At 46.9% G+C, this 19,894-nt stretch overlaps 1 protein-coding gene across 1 annotated transcript in view; it reads right to left on the bottom strand.

Moving 5' to 3' along the window:
• The window catches only part of ptpn23 (protein tyrosine phosphatase non-receptor type 23), a 36,846-nt gene extending 20,598 nt beyond the window's left edge, over positions 1-16,248 (bottom strand). The window contains exons 1-5 of the mRNA XM_033020425.1: positions 16,157-16,248; positions 10,558-10,685; positions 8,933-9,009; positions 6,894-6,943; positions 5,252-5,383 (exon numbers count right to left, since the gene is read on the bottom strand). Of these exons, the coding sequence (XP_032876316.1) occupies positions 5,252-5,383; positions 6,894-6,943; positions 8,933-9,009; positions 10,558-10,595 (297 nt within the window). The 5' untranslated portion in view covers positions 10,596-10,685; positions 16,157-16,248. The remainder of the gene's footprint in view (positions 1-5,251; positions 5,384-6,893; positions 6,944-8,932; positions 9,010-10,557; positions 10,686-16,156) is intronic.
• Positions 16,249-19,894: the final 3,646 nt, after the last annotated feature.

The following is a 19,894-nucleotide window of genomic DNA, read 5'->3' as shown; positions in this document are numbered from 1 at the left end:
TGTGAGATAAAGTGTTTCCCCATCTCCGTTCTAAATGGCTTACCCCTTAGTTCTGACATTGTTGGCCGGTGTGGGCGAGTTGGGTCGAAGGGCCTGTTTCCACACTGTATCACTCTATGACTTCCGAATCCCATACCAAGACCAGTCTTACCAAGACTTGTCTTAGTGAGAGAGTCTAGAACCAGAGAGCACGGCCTCAGAATAAGAGGGCGTATCTTTCTGAAGAAATTCTTTAGTCAGAGGGTGGTGAATCTGTGGAATTCATTGCCACAGAAGGCTGTGGAGGCCAAACCAATGGATAATTTTAAGGCAGAGATAGAGTCAAAGAGTGATACAGCGTGGAAACAGGCCCTTCGGCCCAACCTGCCAACATGTCCCACCTACACTAGTCCCCACCTGCCTGTGCTTGGTCCATATTGCTCCAAACCTGTCCTATCCATGTACGATACGACACAATAAACTTTATTCATCTCCGGAGGGAAATGAGTCTGCCAGCAGTCACAGCACACAAGGTGGAGAAAAACTAAACCGCCTAAACTGGAATGAACGAACGAACGCACGCACACTTATCCCCTGGGCAGAGGATTCTAAACGAGCGTGTCCCCCGTTGTTCTCCCACTGTCCCTCCACGCCAGGTCACCATTGCCCCCCCCCCCCCCCACCCCCCTTATGCTCCACTGTTCCTGCCGAGGCTCCCATCGCCTCCGCCACTGAGGCTCCTTCGGCCCAGACAGACCTCGCCGCCCGGCTTCTCCACAGTTCCCTGGGAGGCCTGTGGTGCGAGGCAGACGTACCGGGACACGTTCCAGGCGTTCAGCGGGCGGATCGGGCCCGCACAGCTCCCCAGGACAATCCCAAGGGTATCTCTAGATTCTTGATTAGGGTGGGCACGGTGGCACAGCGGTAGAGTTGCTGCCTTACGACGCCAGAGATCCAGGTTCGATCCCGACTACGGGCGCTGTCTGTACGGAGTTTGTACGTTCTCCCCGTGACCTGCGTGGGGTTTCTCCTAGATCTTCGGTTTCCTCCCGCACTCCAAAGACTTGCAGGTAAGTCAGTTAATTTACTTGATGCAAGTGCAAATTGTCCCTAGTGTGTGTAGGATAGTATTAGTGTGCGGGGATCGCTGGTCGGCCCGGACTCGGTGGGCCGAAGGGCCTGTTTACGCGCTGTATTTCCAAACTAAATAAACAAAATTAGTACGGGTGTCAGGGGTTATGGGGATAAGGCAGGAGAATGGGGTTAGGAGGGAGAGATAGATCAGCCATGATTGAATGGCGGAGTAGACTAGATGGGCCGAGTGGACTAATGCTGCTCCGATCACTTTTTTAAAAAAAAATATTTTTATTAAAAGCATATGTACAAATAGCAATAAACGAAAAATTGGTTACAGAATTCTTACATAGCTTCAAGTTTTTTTTAAAGAAAAGAAATAAAGAAAGTAAGAGATTGGAGAAACTATAAACTAATAGGAAGAAAGTAAGTAAGAAAGAAAGGAGATTACAAATATAAAGATTGTGGAGATAGATCCGGGAGATATTGAGTATAGAACAGCATCCCTCTTCCCATCAGAACTGCCCCTCCATCGACTCTTTTAAGTCGAGACTTAAAACTCATCTTTACTCTCAAGCCTTTCTTGACGTCCTCTGAGGGAGGGCTACATGTATGTATTTATGTATGTACTTAATCTATGAACCACTGTTGTGTAACGTCAGTACCTCCACCAATGTAAAGCACTTTGGTCAACGAGAGTTGTTTTTTAAATGTGCTGTAGAAATAAAAGTGACTTGACTTGTTCATCCAACCCTAAACTCAAGTTTGTGACTTTAATTTTGTGTTAAACCAAAGTTTACTTTATTAAAAATTCAATAAATGGAGACCATATGGCGCCAAAGGAAAATGGCGCCGGTGAGACGGCAGCCTGTCGCGTGCAGCTGTGTGTAGTGTTTATTTATTTTAGTATTATATAGGATTATTAGTGTGTATGCTTAGTTAGTATTTTAGTAGACTACATATAAGTGTCATAGCTACAACTATTGCGTGTTGTTGAGTTCGTAATCAAGACTTAACCATACTTTCTGGGGAACGGGAGTGGAGTGGAAATATGTGCCTGATATCGGCCAGACGGGCGGAGCAAACTGCCGTGATATATACCCGTCAGGAACTGCTAAGCCTGGTACATGGCTCAATATTCGGGACTCGACATGACATATCGAGGGAACTCTTACGGAGGAGACATCGGGGAACGCGTGCGGGAGTGAAGAGAAACAAGAGGAGGTTGACGAGAACATGGAGAGAGACTTTTAAACCAGCCCTTCCATCTATCACCATGGGAAATGTTCGCTGTCTAACGAACAAATTAGACGAATTAGAAACCCTGGTCAGGTACCAGAAAGTGTATCGGGAGAGCAGCATTGTTAGCCTGACAGAGACGTGGCTGACGGAACACACGCCCGATTCTTTGATCAGTTTCACCGGCTTCAGGTCGATACGTGCGGACAGGGACACCGGAGCGAGCGGTAAGCAGAAAGGTGGGGGGGGGGCTTTTACTGCTCGTCAATAACAAGTGGTGTAACCCTAATCACGTTACTATCAAAGAACGGATATGCAACAAGGACATTGAACTCTTAGCGGTTAGTTTAAGACCTTATTACCTACCCAGGGAGTTCACTGTGGTGGTAGCCATTGTTGTTTATATTCCTCCATCTGCCAAGGCGGAAGTCGCGTGTGACGTGCTGCACACCACTATAGCGGGACTCCAGTCCAAGTACCCAGAGGCGTTCATTGTTGTGTCTGGAGATTATAACCATGTCTGTCTCTCTAAGACTTTGCCCACTTTTAAACAGTATATTGACTGTACAACCAGAGGTGATAAAACGCTGGATCTCCTGTATGCAAATGTCAAAAATGCATACAAATGTACTGCACTGCCCCCTCTTGGTCGATCAGACCACGACATGCTACATCTCTCTCCCTCCTACACACCAGCTGCCAAGAGGTTGCCTGTCACCATCAGAACATCAAGAGACTGGTATCCTGAGGCAGATGAAGCCCTGAGGTGCTGTTTTGAGACAACAGATTGGGATGTGTTCTGTGAGGAGTATGGGGAAGACATTGACGGCCTAACAGAATGCATTACCCATTACATCAATTTCTGTTATGATGACATCATGCCACCCAGGGTAATTCGTTGCTACCCTAATAACAAACCTTGGATTACCAGCAGCCTGAAGGCCTTACTAAATGAGAAGAAAAAGGCTTTCAGGGAGGGCGACAGGAATAAAATCAAAGAACTTCAAAAGGAACTGAAGGTGAGGATTAAGGAGGGGAAAGAAGCCTATAGGTTCAAATTGGAACGACAGCTGCAGCAAGATGGTGTGAAGCAGGTATGGGCTGGAATGCGAAAGATCACGGGCATGAAGCAGAATGGTGGTACACTGCCTGATGGTGAACAGAGTCTGGCTGATGATCTGAACAGATTCTTCAACAGATTCGACGGCTCCACACCACCCCAGCCTCCCCCACCTGGTCTGCTGACCATTGCTGCTTTCTCTCCACCTCCCATCCCTCTCTCCATCACTCCTGAGATGTCACCTGTACGGAGTCCCCTCTTTCCACCCCCCACTCCACCGGCAGCCCCACCCATGACTCTTCATACTGCTCAGGTCAAGGTGATGCTGGACAGACTGAAGCCAGGGAAGGCAGTGGGGCCTGATGACACCAGCCCAAGGCTACTGAAGACTTGCTCTTCAGAGCTGTGTGGTATTCTAACACACCTGTTCAACCTGAGCTTGCGTCTACAGAGGGTTCCAAGGCTGTGGAAAACATCTTGCCTGGTACCTGTTCCAAAGAAGACCCATCCCACTCTCTACAATGACTACAGACCAGTAGCGCTCACTTCACATATAATGAAGACATTTGAGAGACTTGTCCTTTCCTACATCAGGACTAGTGTGTCAAATCACATGGATCCTTTACAGTTTGCATATCAGCCTAACATCAGTGTCGATGATGCCCTCATTTACATGCTGCAGAGGGTGTACACACATTTGGACACTACTGATGCATCTGTAAGGATTACTTTTTTTTACTTTTCAAGCGCCTTCAACACAATTCAGCCCCGACTGCTAGGGGAGAAGATGGAGAAGATGAAAGTGGATCCATCACTGGTACTGTGGTGTTTGGATTACCTTTCCCTCAGACCACAGTACGTGTGCCTACAGAACAGTGTCTCGGGCACCATCTTGAGCAGCACAGGGGCTCCACAAGGAACTGTGCTGGCTCCGTTCCTGTTTACCATCTACACAGCGGATCTCCAATGTAACACCAACAGCTGCTTTTTGCAGAAGTTTTCGGATGATACAGCTGTTGTCGGCCTCATTAAAGGGGGCAATGAGGAGGAATACAGAGATATAATAAGTAACTTTGTGGAGTGGAGCGCACACAATAACCTCCATCTTAACACCAAAAAAACAAAGGAGATAGTTGTGGACTTCAGGAGGGGGAGGAGGAGGACTCAAGCAACGCCGATCACCATTAAGGGCACTGAGGTGGAGGTGGTCGCTAATCACAGGTACCTTGGGGTGCAGCTTGACAGTGAGCTGAACTGGAAGTGTCATATGGAGGCGGTGTACAGGAAGGGACAAAGCCGACTGTATTTTTTAAGGAGGCTGAGGTCATTTAATATCTGCCAACCCCTACTGTGCAGTGTCTACCATTCAGTGGTGGCCAGTGCTCTGTTTTTTGCTGTGGCCTGTTGGGGAGATGGCGCCCGTATAGCGGATAAAAACAGACTGGACAAACTAATCAGGAAGGCCGGCTCAGTGGTCGGGGCTGAGCAACGAACGGTCCAGCAGGTGGCAGAGGCCAGAACTCTAAATAAACTAGGTTCTATAATGACAAACCCCACTCACCCACTCCATGCCCTGAAGGTGATCAAGAGCAGCATCTTCAGTCAGAGGCTGATTGCACCAATGTGCAAAACGGAGAGATACAGGAAGTCCTGTTTACCAGCTGCTATAAGACTTTATAATGCGCATAAATAATTGCACTTTTTTTAAATTAATTGTATTTTAACTTGTATTTTAACTTGTTAAGTATGGAAGCAATTTAAGGAAATGTGTGGTGTTATGTCTGTCTTGAAGCTGTCGTGGCACTGTAATTTCCTGAAAAGGATTATTAAAGGTATAATAAAAAAAATAAAAAATAAAAATAAACCATATGCTCGGACCACTTATGAAGGTGAACTCACCAGCATGAGGTTGATGTTGAGGTTGAGGATCTGGTGGCTCATGTCGACACTAAACGAGTGACTGAAGTGATCACACAAGTAGGTAAAAGCTCCCGCCGAACACTGGAAGTGCGTACAGGAAACCTTCATGCCCTGCAAATGGCCAGCGGAAATCAATCATTTTATGTGTAGTCCACCATCAACTGGACTCTGATAACTTCCATTCATTTTCCACAAACACACACACACACACACACACACACACTATATCTACTTGTGCCCAAGGAGAGCAGCACTGTCCCAGTCCCTGCTCTGCTCTCAAATTCCAATTATAATGGGCAACCTTTTAAACAGATTTTGACCTTTGAAATTGTGCGCACTTTCTAATTTCTTATCGTCAATAACAATACGTTCTCAAAACATTAATATACAAATGCATGAACAATAATAAATCTGCCACGGGCAATGATGGTCCAATTCTACACGGCCATCGTAGAGTCTGTCCTCACCTTCTCCATCATGGTCTGGTTTGGCTCAGCCACCAAGCACGACACCTGGAGGCTGCAGCGAATCGTCCGATCAGCTGAGAAGGTTATTGGCTGCAACCTTCCCTCCATTGATGAACTGTACACTGCAAGGGCCAGGAAGTGAGCGGGTAAGATCATCTCTGACCCCTCTCACCCTGGCCACAAACTCTTTGAATCACTTCCCTCTGGAAGGCGACTCCGGACTGTCAAAGCCACCACAGCCAGGCATAAAAACAGCTTTTTTTCCCACAAGTAGTAGCTCTATTGGCCATCAAACAAGCTCTGAACAATAACAGCCTATTACACTTTATCTGTTATATATATGGTCTATGGTCTATAGACACACTGAACTTTATCTCCTGTTCTGTATTATGTTTACATATTCTGTTGTGCTGCAGCAAGCAAGAATTTCATTGTCCTATCTGGGACACATGACAATAAACTCTCTTGACAGGTTTGCAAGGGTCCCTGTCACGGTTTATCCCGAACAGCTCCGTCACTGTGATTTACGGACTGTTCCCAGGGACACATTCAGAGACTGACATCGAGTGCTGCTGGAAGGTCATCAACTCGGTGAAAGATGCCCTTTGGTTTGCCCGAGCGCTGTTCACCACCCAGCGGAGCGAGATGTCCGTCGAGGAATGTTGCCGACTGACCCACTGCAGACTGCAGGAGTACGTGCTGAGGGACGCACTGAAGCCTAGGCTGCTCGGTGCAGCCAACGCCAAGGCTCGGTGGGGAGGACCACAGTGTAGGGTCCTTCCGCTGCTGGACATGGGGGGGGCAGGGTGTGGTGGAGACCCACTCAAAATAAGGGATGGGATTCCACGCCAGTGGGCCACATGAGTGGCAAGGGTGGGGGATAAATTTGTGTCATTTATGTCAACTGTATTGTATGTATGTACAGCCTCCGAAAATGTCGGATGGAGTTTTGTGAGGATCATGTATTGGATATATTTATATCTCAAATAAAGTCTATTTTGAAATTTAAAAAAAACCTTTGTCATAGTGCAACTTCCACATTGTTCTGCACAGCTTATCTTAGTCATACTGCAGTGTCCACATCTGCAGTGAGCCTAAAAAGCAGAATCTTTACTGCTAGTCTGTTTCACAATTCATGGTTTGTACCCCCCTACCTCCTCAGTCACTCTGTTATCCACGGCTCCAAGCATCGAGTGAAGGGCTCCTGGAAGCAAAATAAAACATAACCAGTTCAGTGTCTTAGGTAGACAAAAATGCTGGAGAAACTCAACGGGTGAGGCAGCATCTATGGAGCGAAGGAATAGGTGACGTTTCGGGTCGAGACCCTTCTTCAGATTGATGTGGTGGGGGGGCGGGAAGAAGAAAGGAAGAGGCGGAGACAGTGGGCTGTGGGAGAGCTGGGAAGGGGAGAGGAAAGAGGGAGAAAGCAGGGACTACCTGAAATTGGAGAAGTCTATGTTCGTACAATGTTCATATTTCTCAATTTACAGAGGCCAATTAACCTACAAACCTGTACGTTTTTGGAGTGTAGGAGGAAACCGGATCACCTGGAGAAAACCCACGCGGTCACGGGGAGAACGTACAAACTCTGTACAGACAGCGCCCGTAGTCAGGATTGGAGCCGGGTCACCAGTGCTGTAACTCTACCGCTGCACCACCCACTAATTAACCTATATCCTGCCGTATACTTGGACAGCCTTGGTAAATTCTCTTCCGTCAGGGATGACGCCACAGTGAGGAATGTTGCTTGATCACATCTAACAGCCAGATTATATTACCTTGCACCTGTTTTATCTGCTGGAATGTACACCTCCTAAACACAAGATGATTCAAAAGAAAACTTTACAATCAACATTGTGAGTCAAGGGTGGCGCAGCGGTAGAGTTGCTGCCTCACAGCGCCAGAGACCCGGGTGTAATCCTGACTACGGGTGCTGTCTGTACAGAGTTTGTACCTTCCCCCCGTAACCGCCTGGGTTTTCTCAGAGTTATTCGGTTTCCTCCCACATTCCAAAGACGTACAGGTTTGTAGGTTAATTGGCTTGGTATAAGTGTAAATCGTCCCTAGTGTGTGTAGGACAGTGTTAGTGGGCGGGGATCGCTGGTCGGTGCGGATTCGGTGGGCCGAAGGGCCTGTTTCCACGCTGTACCTCTAAACCAGGGGTGGGCAACCTTGTTCTGCATAAGGGGCCAGGACGCATGTCTGTGAGCGGATGGCAGGCCACATCTATCACGTGTACACATAGATCCCGCCCCTTCGAGGACGCCACCCGGAGCACTGGCCCCTAGTTACGGGCGCTCACCACCATGGCGTCCCTAGTTATGGGTGCTTACCAACATGGCGTCCCTAGTTACGGGCGCTCACCAACATGGTGTCCCTAGTTACGGGCGCTCACCAACATGGCGTCCCTAGTTACGGGCGCTCACCAACATGGTGTCCCTAGTTACAGACGCTCACCAACATGGCGTCCCTAGTTACGGGCGCTCACCAACATGGCGTCCCTAGTTATGGGTGCTTACCAACATGGCGTGCCTAGTTACGGGCGCTCACCAACATGGTGTCCCTAGTTACAGGCGCTCACCAACATGGCGTCCCTAGTTACGGGCGCTCACCAACATGGCGTCCCTAGTTACGGGCGCTCACCAACATGGCGCACCTACGGACCATTGCCTTGGCTCTGTCCTGAAGGCGGTGGCCCAAATACGCACACTCACCCGTCCCCGGCCCATTGACAACCCCGACCCTGACAGTGAAGCCCAGACACGGGAGGTGCGCGACCGTGCCGGCGGCTTTGCGCAGGATGCGGTACAGCCAGAGCTCGGCGCCCGGCCCCACTCCAGCGCTCGGCGTCTCGGCCGAATGGCCTACTCCTGCACCTATGGTCTACTGACCTGCGTGGGTTTCTCCAAGATTCTCGGTTTCCTCCCGCACTCCAAAGATGTACAGGTATGTAGGTTAATTAGCTTGGTGTATGTGTAAATTGTCGCTGGTGCGTGTAGGATAGTGTTGGCGTGCAAGGATAACAGAGGGGGAGAAGCTGATCCCGAGTCTGGTGGTGCGCACTTTCAAGCTTCTGTACCTTCTGCCGGATGGGAGAATGCGCTGGGCGGTGCGGACCCGATGTTTCCGCGCGGTACCTCTAAAACTAAACTAAATCGCTGTGCAAAATCTTTCCAGTACAGTGGCTACTTACCTAGATTATAGAGAATGCAGGCCTGTTCATAGCAGATCTCATCCACGGTTACTGCTTTGCCAGAAAAGATCTCAGTCCTGGAATTTCAACAAGCACATCAGGATGTCAGTACCTATACTTACTCTGATACATTGCAAACTTGGGCAGTAACAAAGACCTGGACAGAACACAAAGCGCACACAAACTGTGCTGGAAATATCAAATATTAGAGGACACAGCTTTAAGATGAGAGGGTCAAAGTTTAAACGAGATGTGCAGGGGCAAGTTCTTTATTTTTACACACAGGCACACGCACACACACGCAGACACACACTGAAGGACATAGACACACACACATACATGGACGGACACAGGCACACGCCTACACACACACACACAGATAGACACACACGCACACAGACACACACACTGACACGCACACACACGGACACACTGAGATACAAACGCACAGACACACACAAGCGCACGCACGCAAGGATGGACACACACACACATATACACGCACACACACGGACACACAGATACAAACGCACAGACACACATGCACGCACGCACGGATGGACACACACACACACACACACACACACACACACACACACACACACACACACACACACACACACACAGGGTGGTGGGTGCCTGGAACGCGCTGCCAGGGGTGGCGGTGGAGGTAGATACAATAGTGGCGTTTTAGAGACTTTTAGACAGGCACATGGGAACAGAGGAATATGGATTATGCGCAAGCAGATGAGATTAGTTTAACTTGGGATCATGTTTGGCACGGAAATTGTGGGCCGAAGGGCCTGTTCCTGTGCTATACTGTACTGTCATATCGATACGACAGAACTTCTATTGATCCCAGGATGGAAATAGACAACAGGTGCAGGAGTAGGCCATTCGGCCCTTCGAGCCAGCACTGCCATTCAATGTGATCATGGCTGATCATCCACAATCAGCCTTCTCCCCATATCCCCTGCCCCCGCTATCTTTAAGTGCCCTATCTAGCTCTCTCTTGAAAGTATCCAGAAAAACCGGCCTCCACCGCCCTCTGAGGCAGAGAATTCCACAGACTCACAACTCTCTGTGTGAAAAAGCAATTCCTCGTCTCCGTTCTAAACGGCTTACCCCTTATTCTTAAACTGTGTGGCCCCTGGTTCTGGACTCCCCCAACATCGGGAACATGTTTCCTGCCTCTAGCGTGTCCAAACCCTTAATAATCTTATACGTTTCAAGTGACCGTCCTCTGGAGAGAAGGAATGAGTAACGTTTCGTTGTCTGAAGAAGGGTCTCGACCCGAAACGTCACCCATTCTTTCCCTCCAGAGATGCTGCCTGTCCCGCTGAGTTACTCCGGCATTTTGTGTCTGTCTTCGCCCTTGCAGTTTAGTTTATTGTCACGTGTGCCGTGTGAAAAAGTGTTTCCTCATCTCCGTTCTAAATGGCTTACCCCTTATTCTTAAATAGATCTGCCAACAGTCATAAAACACAAGATAAATGAAACATGAAATTAAAGTGAAGAGTGGAAAGGATTGGGGATGGGGGGGGGGGGGGGGGGGGGGGGGGGGGGGGAACAAAAGAAAGACGAAGAAAAACAAAAACCCAGCACTGGGCAAAGCTTGTTCTCACCATGTAACTGGGACCGCTGCCTCCTCTCCTGACCCCATGGGGACACGACTCTGCAGATAGTGAAGCTGGCCAAAGTACTTCCTCAGCGTGCTGCATCCTTCAAAGTCTCTCGTTACATTGACAGCGCTCTGTAACGCAATCATAAAATGGCCGCATTTAACACACGCCAAATCACGACAGACCTACGAATGCTTTCACATTCCATTTCTTTTACCTCAAAAGTCTCCTAGAAACGTCAAATCAAGATTTAAGATTCAAGAGAGTTTATTGTCATGTGTCCCTGATAGGACAATGAAATTCTTGCTTTGCTTCAGCACAACAGAACATAGTAGGCATGACTACAGAACAGATCAGTGTGTCCCAAGCCTTTCCCGACGTCCTCAGAGCGAGGACTATTTGTATATATGTATGTAGCTTGCTTGTGTATACTATTCTTATAACAAATGCAAAGCACTTTGGTCAACGAGAGTTGTTTTTTAAATGTGCTATAAATAAATAAATGTGACATATACCATAATATAAATATATGCACACATGAATAAATAAACTGATAAAGTGCAAATAAACAGATTATGGCTATTAATGTTCAGAGTTTTGTCCGAGTTTAATATAGCCTGATGGCTGTGGGGAAGTAACTATTCCTGAACCTGGTCGTTGCAGTCTTCAGGCTCCTGTACCTTCTACCTGAAGGTAGCGGGGAGATGAGTGTGTGGCCAGGATGGTGTGGGTCCTTGATGATACTGCCAGCCTTTTTGAGGCAGCGACTGCGATAGATCCCCTCGATGGAAGGGAGGTCAGAGCTGATGATGGACTGGGCAGTGTTTACTACTTTTTGTAGTCTTTTCCGCTCCAGGGCGCTCAAATTGCCGAACCAAGCCACGATGCAACCGGTCAGCATGCTCTCTACTGTGCACCTGTAGAAGTTAGAGAGAGTCCTCCTTGACAAACCGACTCTCCGTAATCTTCTCAGGAAGTAGAGGCGCTGGTGTGCTTTCTTAATAATCACATCAGTGTTCTCGGACCAGGAAAGATCTTCAGAGATATGCACGCCCAGGAATTAGAAGCTCTTGACCCTTTCAACCATTCAACCCTTTCAACCTTTCAACCATGATATAAACGGGACTGTGGGTCCCCATCCTACCCCTTCCAAAGTCGACACAAAATGCTCACAGTGGAAACAGGCCCTTCGGCCCACCGAGTTTGCGCTGACCAGCGATCACCCATACACTAGCACTATCCAACACACTAGGGATAATTTACAATTTCTACCGAAGCCAATTAACCGACAAACCTGTGGTTCTTTGGAGTGGTGGAGGAAACCCATGTGGACACAGAAAGAACGTGGGCAGCACGGTGGCGCAGCGGTAGAGTTACTGCCTTACAACGAATGCAGCGCTGAAGACCCGGGTTCGATCCCGACTACGGGTGCTGTCTGTACGAAGTTTGTATGTTCTCCCCGTGACCTGCGTGGATTTTCTCCGAGATCTTCGGTTTCCTCCCACACTCCAAAGAAGTACATGTTTGCAGGTTAATTGGCTTGGTAAATGTAAAAATTGTCCCTAGTGTGTGTAGGATAGTGTTAGTGTGCGGGGATCGCTGGTCGGCGCGGATCTGGTGGGCCTAAGGGCCTGCTTCCTCCGCGCTGTATCTCTGGACTAAACTAAACGTACAAACTCCGTATAGACAGCACCCGTAGTCAGGATCAAAGCCTGGTCTCTGGCGCTGTGAATCAGCAACTCTACTGCTGCGCCACCGTGCCACCCTAGACAATAATGGCTTTCAGCAAAATGAAGAACTTGGGTCTGAACGTCACAGTACATTAAGTTGATGCAAAACAAGTAACCGATGTCATCGAAAATGTGCTGCCCGTTACATTTTGTCATTTTAATTATTTTAAAGTTTTTAAAAAACTCGCCATACCAGGTGGACAGAAAAAAAATAAACTGTCAAAAAATGTTTCCAATTAAATCATGGGAGTTTTGGTGTGAAACAGCCAAAGACAATTGTTAAAGAAGGAACTGCAGATATTGGAACAATCAAAGGTAGACAAAAATGCTGGAGAAACTCAGCGGGTGAGGCAGCATCTATGTAGCGAAGGAATAGGGTTTAGACTCTTCTTCAGACTCAAAGGAATAGAAACATAGAAAATAGGTGCAGGAAGAGGCCATTCAGCCCTTCGAGCCAGCACCGCCATTCATTGCGATCATGGCTGATCGTCCCCAATCAATAACCCGTGCCTGCCTTCTCCCCATATCCCTTGATTCCACTAGCCCCTAGAGCTCTATCTAACTCTCTCTTAAATCCATCTAGTGATTTGGCCTCCACTGCCCTCTGTGGCAGGGAATTCCACAAATTCACAACTTTTTGGGTGAAAACTTTTTTTCTCACCCCAGTCTTAATTCCCCTTTATTCTAAGACTGTGGCCCCTGGTTCTGGACTCGCCCAACATTGGGAACATTTTTCCTGCATCGAGCTTTTCCAGTCCATTCAAATTTTTAAGGTTAACGTTTAAGGGTCTACTGTATAACCTTCAAGAAAAATTTATTCCTATGAAGAAAAAAAGGGGTAAGGGTAAGAACAGTCAGCCATGGCTCAGTAAAACTATAAAGGATAGTATTCGGCTGAAGGCAATGGCATATAAGGTAGCCAGAGATAGTGGGAGGGTAGAGGATTGGGAAGCATTTAAAGGTCAGCAAAAAATAACTAAGAGATTAATTAAGACGGGGAAAATAGACTATGAAAGGAATTTAGCAAACAACATAAAAACTAATAGTAAGAGTTTTTATAGCTATATAAAAAGAAAAAGGGTGGCTAAGGTGAACGTTGGTCCATTGGAGGGTGAGACTGGAGAGTTGTTGGTGGGGAACATGGAAATGGCAAAGGCATTAAACGAGTATTTTGTATCAGTCTTCACCATAGAAGACACAAAAATATTCCAACGTTGGATAAACAGGGGGCGGTAGGAATGGAGGAGCTAAATACTATTAAGATCACCAAGGAGGTGGTATTAGGGAAATTAATGAGACTGAAGGAGGATAAATCCCCTGGGCCTGATGGATTACATCCAAGGGTCTTGAGGGAGATAGCGGTGGGGATTGTGGATGCATTGGTGATAATTTTCCAAAACTCCCTGGAGGCAGGAACGGTCCCAGTGGATTGGAAAATGGCCAATGTAACACCTATATTTAAAAAAGGAAGTAAACAGAAAGCAGGTAACTATAGACCGGTTAGTCTAACATCGGTGGTGGGTAAAATGTTAGAGACAATTATTAAAGAAACACTAACGGGGCACTTGGATAAACATGACTTCATCGGACAGAACCAGCATGGTTTTGTGAAGGGGAAGTCCTGTTTAACGAATTTGCTCGAATTCTTTGAGGAAGTAACAACCCGGGTGGATAAAGGGGAACCGGTGGATGTGGTATACTTGGACTTCCAAAAGGCTTTTGACAAGGTGCCACATAAGAGACTATTGCTAAAAATAAAAAATTATGGGATTGGGGGTAATATATTAGCATGGGTAGAGGATTGGCTAACAAATAGGAAGCAGAGAGTGGGGATAAATGGTTCATACTCGGGATGGCAACCGGTAACTAGCGGGGTTCCGCAAGGGTCGGTGCTGGGACCCCAGTTGTTAACAATTTATATAAATGATTTGGAGGAGGGAACCAAGTGTAATATATCAAAATTTGCGGACGATACAAAAATGGGAGGAAAAGTAGGGAATGAGGAGGATAGGAAGAGTCTGCAAAAGGATATAGATAAGCTAGGTGAGTGGGCAACAACTTGGCAGATGAAATTTAATACTAATAAATGTGAAGTCATTCACTTTGGGAAAAAAAATGATAGGGCAAGTTATTTTCTAAATGAGGAGGAGCTGCGTTGTAATGCAACGCAAAGGGATCTAGGGGTATTAGTACATGAATCACTAAAGTTAGTATGCAGGTGCAGCAAGCAATCAGGAAGGCCAATGGAGTTTTGGCCTTTATTGCTAGGGGGATTGAGTATAAAAACACGGAGGTCTTGCTGCAGCTGTACACAGTATTAGTGAGACCACATTTGGAATACTGTGTACAGTTCTGGGGTCCATACTTAAGAAAGGATGTACTAGCCCTGGAGGCAGTGCAGCGAAGGTTTACAAGATTAATTCCTGCAATGAGGGGATTGACATATGAGGAAAGGTTAAGTAGGCTGGAACTCTACTCTTTGGAGTTTAGAAGAATGAGAGGCGATCTCATTGAAACATATAAGATCGTGAGGGGCCTTGATCGGGTGGATGCACCGAGGATGTTCCCAATGATCGGGGAAACTAGAACTAGGGGACATAGTTGCAGAATAAGGGGGGGCTCTTTTAAAACTGAGATGAGGAAGAACTTCTTCACCCAGAGGGTGGTTAATTTATGGAATTCACTGCCCCAGGGAGCAGTGGAAGCAGAAACTTTAAATATATTTAAGACTAAAATAGATGGTTTTTTAGCTGCCAAGGGGATAAGGGGCTACGGGGAGAGGGCAGGGATATGGACCTAGGTATGGTTAGTATAGTAAGACCTGAGTGATCTCCTGGACAAGTGTCGATCGCCTAGATTGGGGTCGGAGAGGAATTTCCCGGATTTTTTTCCCGAATTGGACCTGGGTTTTTATCCGGTTTTTTGCCTCCCCCAGGAGATCACGAGGTTTTTGGGGTGGAGAGGGGTGATAGCGGTATAAAGGGGAGGGTAGTGTCTTGTGTTCTGTGTCTTGTGTCTACTGTTTGTGGGTAAGTGTGTCTGTTTAGTGTTCAGCCATGAGCGAGTGGCGGTGCGGGCTCGACGGACCTGGTGGTCTACTCTCGCACCTACTTTCTATGTTTAGTACTTTTCAATGAGGTCTCTTCACATATAAAATTATAAAAGGACTGGACAAGTTAGATGCAGGAAAAAATTTCCCAATGTTGGGCGAGTCCAGAACCAGGGGCCACAGTCTTAGAATAAAGGGGAGGTCACTTAAGACTGAGGTGAGGAAAAACATTTTCACCTAGAGAGTTGTGAATTTGTGGAATTCCCTGCCACAGAGGGCAGTGCAGGCCAAATCACTGGGTGGATTTAAGAGAGAGTTAGATAGAGTTCTAGGGGCTAGTGGAATCAAGGGATATGGGGAGAAGGCAGGCACGGGTTATTGAATGCGGACGATCAGCCATGATCACAATGAATGGCGGTGCTGGCTCGAAGGGCCGAATGGCCTCCTCCTGCACCTATTTTCTATGTTTCTATGTTTCTATGTTTCTATAAGATGCCCCCTCATCCTTCTAAACTCCAGTGAATACAAGCCTAGTCTTTTCAATCTTTCCTCATATGACAGTCCCACCATCCCAGGGATCAATCTCGTGAACCTACGCTGCACTGCCTTAATCACAAGGACGTCCTTCCTCAAATTCGGAGACCAAAACTGGACACAATACTCCAGATGTGGTCTCACCAGATCCCCGCCCCCACCCCCACATCAGTCTGAAGAAGGGTCTCGACCCCAAACGTCACCTATTCCTTCGCTCCATAGATGCTGCCTCACCTGCTGAGTTTCTCTTAGCATTTTTGTCTACCAAAGACAATTGTTAGGCACCCACCTGTCTGAGCTGATCGAGTTTCCTCAGTTCCTCACTGTAGTTGTCTGGATTTTCACCATAGTGCTTCAAAATGTACTGGAAAAAATACAAAATAAAATCAGGACCGCAAAATAATTTTCCACAATATTTTCCTCTCTGATTTAAAACACTTTAAACAGAGAAAATAGACAATAGACGCAGGAGTAGGCCATCCGGCCCTTCGAGCCAGCTCCGCCATTCAATGTGATCATGGCTGATCATCCACAATCAGTACCCCATTCCTGCCTTCTCCCCATATCCCCTGACTCCGCTATATTTAAGAGCCCTATCTAGCTCTCTCTTGAAAGCATCCAGAGAACCTGCCTCCACTGCCCTTTGAGGCAGAGAATTCCACAGACTCACAACTCTCTGTGTGAAAAAGTGTTTCCTCGTCTCCATTCTAAATGGCTTACTCCTTATTCTTAAACTGTGGCCCCTAGTTCTGGACTCCCCCAACATCGGGAACATGTTTCCTGCCTCTAGCGTGTCCAAACCCTTAACAATCTTATATGTTTCAATGAGATTCCCTCTCATTCTTCTAAACTCCAGAGTGTACAAGCCCAGCTGCTCCATTCTCTCAGCATAGGACAGCACCGCCATCCCGGGAATTAACCTTGTGAACCTACACTGCATTCTGAAAGCATTACAAGTATGTGGTTTTGTATGATTTAGATGATTCATATTTTTCTCCAAGTTTATCAAGTGAAATGTTCATGTTATTGCTGAGTTTGTTCAGGGTCAGAGGTCAAATACGACTGGTCACGTGTGTGACCTCACACGGAAGCATTTTTTTTTCATGACTCAGTTTTATCTTACCAACTCTATGAATTTTACAAAAAGCTAGAATGTTCATATCTTTGGCAGACGTGCATTATAGTTCTGCGGGTACGAAAATAGCAATGAAGAAGATTAATCCCTTACAAGGTTTTTTCCCCCAGTGATGGCGTCTGGTCACGTGTGTGACGTGGCCGGTTCACTTTCCAAAGAAGCAAAGCAAGAATTTCAACATGACAATAAACTCACTTGAACTTAAACTTGAGAACGTTCCTTCAGGAAGGAGATGAGAAGGAATTTCTTTAGTCAGAGAGTGGTGAATCTGTGGAATTCATCGCCACAGAAGGCTGTGGAGGCCAAGTCAGTGGATATTTTTAAGGCGGAGATAGATAGATTTTCAATTAGTGCGGGTGTCAGGGGTTATGGGGAGAAGGCAGGAGAATGGGGTTAGGAGGGAGTGATAGATCGGCCATGATTGAATGGCGGAGTAGACTTGATGCCGAATGGCCTGATTCTTCTCCTACGACATTATGACTATCAACCACACACAATTCTTCAACCACTGGGACCAGATCTTCCCGTACGATCAAGACATCGCCGTAATAAGCAACGCTTCCCTTTCCTGGATTCCGATTATCGTGCAGAGAAAGTGTGTGCATTTGTAAATATGTTTTTAAAAACTGCTCGTATGAATGCGCTGGGTTTTTGGAAATCTGCAAAGTAAATTATTGGCGGAACTAGTGTGTGAAAGGAAGCGATAATTGCTTCACTTTCACACAAAACGCTATTATATAAGATGTTTAAGAAGGAGCTGCAGATGCTGGAAAATCGAAGGTAGACACAAAATGCTGGAGAAACGGTCCCGAAACGTTGCCCATTTCCTTCGCTCCTTAGATGCTGCCTCACCCGCTGTTTCTCCAGCATTTTTGTCTACCTATTATATAAGATATTTGTTTCTATCCTGGGTACACAAAAATGCTGGAGAAACTCAGTGGGTGCAGCTATCCTGTGCTGAAACAACATACCTGTTTTTTTCAAATTTGTTTTAATATGTAGTCTGTTTTTGAGTCAACAGATTTTGGCCCAATAACCATATAACAATTACAGCACGGAAACAGGCCATCTCTGCCCTTCTAGTCCGTGCCTGTAAAGACGAGTGGAAACGCACTAAGTCTTCACTACTATTTTATTACTAATCACACACATTACTATTCATACACATTCCTGCCCTAGCTGTCCGTGGTCTCAGAGGGTGGTGGAATCAGTACCCCGTTCCTGCCTTCTCCCCATATCCCCTGACTCTTTAAGAGCCCTATCTAGCTCTCTCTTGAAAGTATCCAGAGAACTGGCCTCCACCGCCCTCTGAGGCAGAGAATTCCACAGACTCACCACTCTCTGTGAGAAAAAGTGTTTCCTCGTCTCTGTTTTAAATGACTTAGTCCTTATTCTTAAACTGTGGCCTCTGTACCTCTTCCATGCAGCCTTCTTACCCCAGTTTTATGTCACTGGGGCACAGCCACTACAATTCAAGAACCAGAGGACATAGGTTTAAGGTGAGGACTGAAAGATTTAAAAGAAATCTGAGGGGTTACGTTTTCCACACAGAGGGTGGTGGGTGTATAGAACAAGCTGCCGGAGGAGGTAGTTTAAGCTGGGACTATCCCAACGTTTATAAAACAGTTAGACAGGTACATGGCTAGGACAGGTTTGGAGTGATATGGAACTAGTGCGGGCAGGTGGGAACTAGTGTTGCTGGGACATGTTGACCGGTGTGGGCAAGTTGGGCCAAAGGGCATGTTTCCACACTCTATGACTCGATGCAGACTCGAGTTCAAAAGTCAACTAACCAGAACTCATGTGTCATTTAAAATTTGCTGAAAACTGTGCTCTTTAGAAACATTCACAATCGAAACTTCTCAAAGCTTTTACAAACCACAGGAACAATGACATAATGTCATCCACGACTATGCAGAATAGTTAGTTAACCGGTTAGCACGCATTAAAAGCTTTTCACTGTACCTCGTGCAGATGACAATAAACTAAACAATACATTATAATCTCTCACACGGTAGTCCCAAGTCAGTTTGTTTACATTTCCTGTGGCAACCGACATCACATATCAGTCACATCATATCCAGAAGGATGGAAACTAGGTTTAACTTTAGAAGATGCATCAGACCCTCAGTTCTGATCAAAGGACACTTCAAGATCTAATCTAACTTTTAAAATTCTTATAAATACGTCTCAAACTCCAACAAAGGTAGACAAAAATGCTGGAGAAACTCAGCGGGTGAGGCAGCATCTATGGAGCGAAGGAATAAGTGACGTTTCAGGTCGAGGCCCTTCTTCAGGCTGATGTGAGGGTGGGGGGGGGAGGGGGCGGGAAGAAGAAAGGAAGAGGCGGAGACAGTGGGCTGTGGGAGAGCTGGAAAGAGGGGGGGAAGGAGGGAGAAAGCAGGGACTACCTGAAATTGGAGAAGTCAATGTTCATACCGCTGGGGTGTAAACTGCCCAAGCGAAATACGAGGTGCTGCTCCTCCAATTTGCGGTGGGACTCACTCTGGCCATGGAGGAGGCCCAGGACAGAAAGGTCGGATTCGGAATGGGAGTTGAAGTGCTGAGCCACTGGGAGATCAGGTTGGTTATTGCGAACTGAGCGGAGGTGCTGGGTGAAGCGATCGCCAAGCCTACGCTTCAAACTCCAACAGTTTTCTCTAATTCCAACCACTACGGCAATCTAGGTTCTCAAAATGCAATGTACCATTCAACGATTGAAAACTATTTATTGGTTTGAGCAATCGAGGCTCCAGGATGGTGTGTTGCCTCCCTGGTGCCAGGGTCCAGGACATCTCGGAGGGGCTGCCTGGCATCCTCAAGGGGGAGGGGGGTGCATGTTGGCACAAATGGCAAAAGCAGGAAAAGGGAAGAGATACTGCACTGCAAAGT

Source organism: Amblyraja radiata, chromosome 4 (assembly GCF_010909765.2).
Source record: "Amblyraja radiata isolate CabotCenter1 chromosome 4, sAmbRad1.1.pri, whole genome shotgun sequence".
In the NCBI taxonomy this organism is placed as follows: Eukaryota; Metazoa; Chordata; class Chondrichthyes; order Rajiformes; family Rajidae; genus Amblyraja; species Amblyraja radiata.
The sequence above is the reverse complement of the archived record's forward strand: the minus strand, read 5'-3'. Positions and strand labels throughout refer to the sequence as shown.